Here is a 5,515-nt window from a genome sequence, read left to right as displayed (position 1 = left end):
TGTTCCAAGGTGGTCAGGGTAAACTTGACAGCCGGTAATTATAGTCCAGAGTCCAGACAAATCAAAGAACCAGAACCGGACTCATTGACAGCCCTAAATAGCAAATCGAAAATCCAAGCGTGAAACGCGAGGCAGTAAACTCTTTCCCTATCCGAATTCGACCTTGGAAGCGGAAGAAGCCTCCCGGCTACCGGCCGGCTGGACGCATAAACGACGAGAGCGTGGGCTGGACTCTGCAGAAAATGGATAGTTTCTCTCTTGCAATTACAGTACATTCAGATTTCGTTCCATCATTTACCAGAAGCAATACCATCCACAACTACATTAACGTCCAGTCCTTTCCCTATAACTCCAAGAAGCGAAGGAAGTGGAAAAGCCATCCCCTTGTTTTAGCGGTTACAGCTTCTTCTTCTCCTTCGATTAAAGATGTCTGGAGAAGGTCAGATAATGTTTCTTCTTCTTCTTCTTCTTCCATGGTCTCATCTGGTCGTCATATTCATCAAAAACACTACAAATACCAACGTGATAAGCAACAACAAGTATTGTGTTGGGATCACAGTGTGGACATGGACGACCTCCTCTCGTCGATTAGGCAGACCTCAACTGAACAGGAACTCTATGCCCTTATGTCCCCTTACAAAGGGAGGCAGCTCTCTCTCCGCTTCATGGTCTCTCTTCTCTCCCATGAGTCGGACTGGCAACGCTCCCTTGCCCTTCTCGATTGGATGATTGAGGAGGCTGCTTATTCTCCCTCTGTCTTTGCCTACAATGTTGTCATCCGTAATGTGCTTCGCGCCAAGCAGTGGGATCTTGCCACTGGCCTGGTCGACGAAATGCGCAGTAGGTCGCTCTCCCCTGACCGCTTCACTTACTCCACTCTCATTACCCATTTCGGCAAGGAGGGACTCTTCGACGCTGCCCTCTCTTGGCTCCAACAGATGGAGCAAGACCGAGTTTCTGGTGACCTCGTTTTGTATAGCAACCTTATCGAGCTTTCACGCAAGCTCCACGACTACTCCAAGGCCATCTCCCTCTTTTCGAGATTGAAGCGCTCTGGCATCACCCCTGACCTTATCGCTTTCAATTCAATGATTAATGTATTTGGCAAGGCTAAGCTTTTCAGGGAAGCTCGCCTTCTCCTCCAAGAGATGCGCTTGGCCAGCGTTCCTCCGGATACCGTCAGCTATTCCACTCTTCTCACCATATTTGTGGAGAATAGGAGACTTGTTGAGGCGTTGTCCATATTCTCTGAGATGAATGACGTTGGGTGTCCGCTTGATATCACCACTTGCAACATTATGATTGATGTCTATGGCCAGTTGGACATGGCTAAAGAAGCTGATAGACTTTTCTGGAGCATGAGGAAAATGGGAATTGAGCCTAATGTCGTAAGCTACAATACCCTCCTGAGGGTCTACGGTGAGGCCGAGCTCTTTGGTGAAGCTATTCACCTTTTTCGTTTGATGCAGAGGAAGGATATCGAGCAGAATGTTGTCACTTATAACACAATGATTAAGATTTACGGGAAGTCCCTAGAGCACGAGAAAGCCACCAACCTTATCCAAGAAATGCAGAGTAGAGGAATTGAGCCGAATGCTGTTACATACTCAACAATTATCTCAATATGGGGAAAGGTCGGGAAGTTGGACAGGGCAGCGATGTTATTTCAAAAGCTAAGAAGCTCTGGAGTGGAGATTGATCAGGTCCTTTACCAAACAATGATCGTGGCGTACGAGAGAGCAGGTTTAATAGGACATGCCAAGCGTTTGCTCCACGAACTCAAGCACCCAGACAATATTCCTAGGGAGACGGCTATTACCATACTCGCAAGAGCTGGTCGGATTGAAGAGGCTACCTGGGTTTTTCGTCAGGCTTATGATGCCGGGGAAGTTAAGGATATCTCTGTCTTTAGATGCATGATTGATCTCTTCTCAAGGAATAGAAAGCATACAAATGCCATCGAGGTGTTTGAGAAAATGAGAGTGGCTGGATATTTTCCAGATTCTAATACAATTGCCCTTGTACTGAATGCTTATGGGAAGTTGCGGGATTTTGATAAGGCAGATGCTGTTTATAAGGAGTTGCAGGATGAGGGTTGTGTTTTCTCAGATGAAATTCATTTCCAAATGCTAAGCCTTTATGGAGCACGAGGGGATTTTAAAGAAGTCAGTTCACTGTTTGGAAGGCTGGATTCTGATCCCAACATTAATAAGAAAGAGTTGCATCTTGTTGTTGCCAGCATTTACGAAAGAGCAAATAGACTGGATGATGCATCTCGAATTATTGATCGGATGAGAGAAAGGGAACTCTCAAATTCATTGTGACCATAAAGGCAAAGAACTTGATCCTCGTAAAGACTAAATTTCAAGCAAACTATTGTAAATTTAATGGCCTTGAATTAATTCTTTTGTAAATTTTTGTTTTGATAAATCCCCTTACTATAAAGGGTCGTGTAGCTTATTTGTCTGCTGAGTGTAGCAGAGTATATACTTGGAATTGTATTTACTTTCTTAGGTATTGTAATTAACCTTTTGTTAAGGAGAAAAAGGAAAGAATGTAGTGTATATTTGTTGGATCAGCCATTCCACATTCAGAGGCTTCTCACATTTTTTTTGGTTTTATATAAGCAAAAAATGTATTGTATATCTTGCTGCAGTAACTGCTTGAAAAGAATTTCTTTTTTCTTTTTTTTTTTTTGGTTTTATATAACCTTCTTTTGGAATATGTAATATCACTTAGTGGAGACTTGGGATCAAGTCCCACCTTCACCCGGGTTGGGGGGTTTAGGGGTTTGAGGGAGGGCTACCCCCTGTTGTGTAGCCTGTTACCAAAAAAATAGAATTCCATATTTTGTAAGTAGAAGTCTACTGGACTTGTGATAATGGCTTTTTCTATCATATTGTTTAGGTTATAAGAAACTTATTTTATTCTTATAACCTTGTTAACTATACAAGGAAATTACTATTCTATCCTTAACTTGTGTGTTATTCACATGCCATTTTTTTTTGTATTGCATCTTCAACCTTTAATTTTTATTCATTACTTTGGTATTATCTTCAATTTGTGAGACCCTACCTTAAAGACTTGAAGTCTTGAACAACCATTTTGTAGCTTTACATTTTAGATTTTGGAGATGCCAATACTTCTCATTGTGTAATTTCCCTTCATCAAATGAAACAGGCAAATCCTTGCATTCCCTCTGCAAGTTGTTCAATATACTGAGGATTGAGGAGACCATATCCTTGTTGTCCCTCATGAATGGCTCAGTGTAGCATAGTGGTTTTAAATGTCCAGACATCTCTCTGGGAATGACTTGGCCGTGCAGGCTTTTGATAAGCTTATTATAAATTCGAAGCTTTATAATAGAAAAAGCTATTTTTGATGACTCAACTATTTTTTTCGATGACCTCAAATCTGATGCTTTCGCACTACTGCAACATTATTGCTTCTGTTCTGTGCTTATGATCTATTTTAAAAGGTCTGTGATACCTTGTTGGCACTTGGACAACCAGCCATCCAATATAAACTGCACCTAGCTGCTGACAAAAATGCTGGTGTAAAATGGTAATACCTAGGACATTTTTGCTTCTGTGCTTTTGATCTATGTAAAAAGGTCCACGATACCTTCTACATTGACACTTTGACAACCATCCCATCTAATATAAACTGCACCTAGCTGGTGACAAAAGGGCAGGTGTAAACTGGTAATACCTAGGATTGTTTCAAACTTCAGGTTTCACTCTCAGATGGTTGATAGGTAGTCGAACTGCTGGGAAGCTAATGCAGGTTTCAATATGACATACCTGTAGATAAAGGCCCAAGGCTGGATACTGGATATCAACACCAATAATTTTCTGTTTAAGCTGGCACTTTCATCACAGCACTTTACTGCCAGTGGTTGGCCATTTTTATCATGCTACAGATAATGCTATGAAATTAGATTTGGATACTAGATTGGACAGGATTATATTTTCCTGGAGCCTAATCTGGCAGTTCTCATTGATCCTTAAGTCCTAAATGCAGTTTATCAATGCAAGTAGTTAATTTTCCTTAAATAAGTTGCAACTTTCTAGCTTCTTTGTGCACTCTTGTAAGAAATGAGTTTACTGTTATTCTTTGGAGTTGATTCTTTTGATAGGCTCTAATAGGTTCCTATATATTATGGTATGTGCAGTCTTACTTTCGCAACTATTTTTAACCCCCTCCCAAGGAAAAGAAATGGTTGAATCCACCTAACCAATTTTGCCCAACAAAGAAAAAGGACTGAAAAGAGAAGTGAACATTTGAGCAAATTTAGACAAGACAAGGAAGCACAAGAAAAGGCAACTCGAGGACACACTGAAGCTTGTTTTGAAAAAAAGAGGAAGGTAATGTGGAAATTTATGCATTGATTGTTGATTCCATTTAGTTTGAAATCGGATGCTTTACATGTTTGAATAGTGGTTGTGTGATCTCTACCAGGAACAATTATGGAATCAAGCAGAATCCACTTCTGCAAAATTCATTCCTCGTTTTTTATTTTTTTACTTTGTTAGCAATATCAAAGGAATTTTTTCATTTGAAAGGAGAAATAAACCCCTCTTTCTTGGAGGGGATGGATCCTAGGGGCTAGGACTGACTGTATCATGGAAGTTAAATTGAGAACAAGTAACATGTTACCTTTGGGAGGACCAGACCAGATTTCTAGAGCCATTTTTTTATTTTCATGTTGTGTAAGTTCTATATGTTGAAGATTAATTAGTTTTATGATGTTTTTCTGAGTAGATGTTTTATGTTAATTGTTAGATAGGAGGTGGGGACCACAGTAGTTATGTGAGTCCAAATTTTATTATGTTATCTGAGTAGATGTTTTATGTTAGTTGTTAGATAGGAGGTGGGGACCACAGTAGTTATGTGAGTCCAAATTTTATTATGTTTTTGAGTGTTATATATGCTGTTTTATGTTTTGCCGCCCTATAAGGGCATAGTTGTCTTTGTACTGTTCTATTATTTTAGTATAAATAATAAGTGAAGGGGGCAGCCAGATTTAGCTCTCTTTTCTTTCCAATTTCTCTTCTTCTCTTCTTCCCCTTCTCTCTTCCTTCTCTCTTTAAGAAACTACTTTTCTTTGATATTTTTTAATTCAGCAGATTTCTACTCTATATTATCAACCTCACACCAGGGGCCATTGCTTGGTGTACTGCTAAAATCTCAGACTGATAAGTGTGAGAATGAGGGTTTTGGTCTGAGAGTAGCTGCTTCATGTAAAAATGCTGGAGGTTAGGTCCATATCCAGTCTACCCCTCCCAATGCAGAAAGGAGGAAGAGTGTGGTGAGGCTTGGGGTTTGAGATATTCTCATATAAAAAGGCTTTGTAGCAGTCTTTTTGGATATAAAACATACATTAGATTGGAGGGTTTGAAATAACTATTTTTTTTTTAAATAACTATGTTAAAACAATATAATTTAATCCAAAAGAGAAATAACATGTCTTGAAAATTTCCATCCAGGGTAGGTTTGTGAGAACAAAATGTTA

The 5,515-nt window shown here is 39.8% G+C and overlaps 1 protein-coding gene across 1 annotated transcript; it reads left to right on the top strand.

Annotated features, from left to right (window-relative positions):
• On the top strand, window positions 1–2,586 carry LOC104588083 (uncharacterized). The gene has a single exon (XM_010245903.3). The coding sequence runs from the start codon at window positions 243–245 to the stop codon at window positions 2,322–2,324; it is 2,082 nt and encodes a 693-aa protein (XP_010244205.1). The 5' UTR covers window positions 1–242; the 3' UTR covers window positions 2,325–2,586.
• The last annotated feature ends 2,929 nt before the right edge of the window (window positions 2,587–5,515 follow it).

Source organism: Nelumbo nucifera, chromosome 1 (genome assembly GCF_055504915.1).
Source record: "Nelumbo nucifera cultivar China Antique chromosome 1, China Antique-T2T, whole genome shotgun sequence".
NCBI lineage: Eukaryota > Viridiplantae > Streptophyta > Magnoliopsida > Proteales > Nelumbonaceae > Nelumbo > Nelumbo nucifera.
Note: the sequence above shows the minus strand (reverse complement) of the source record. Positions and strands in the feature narration are given on the sequence as shown.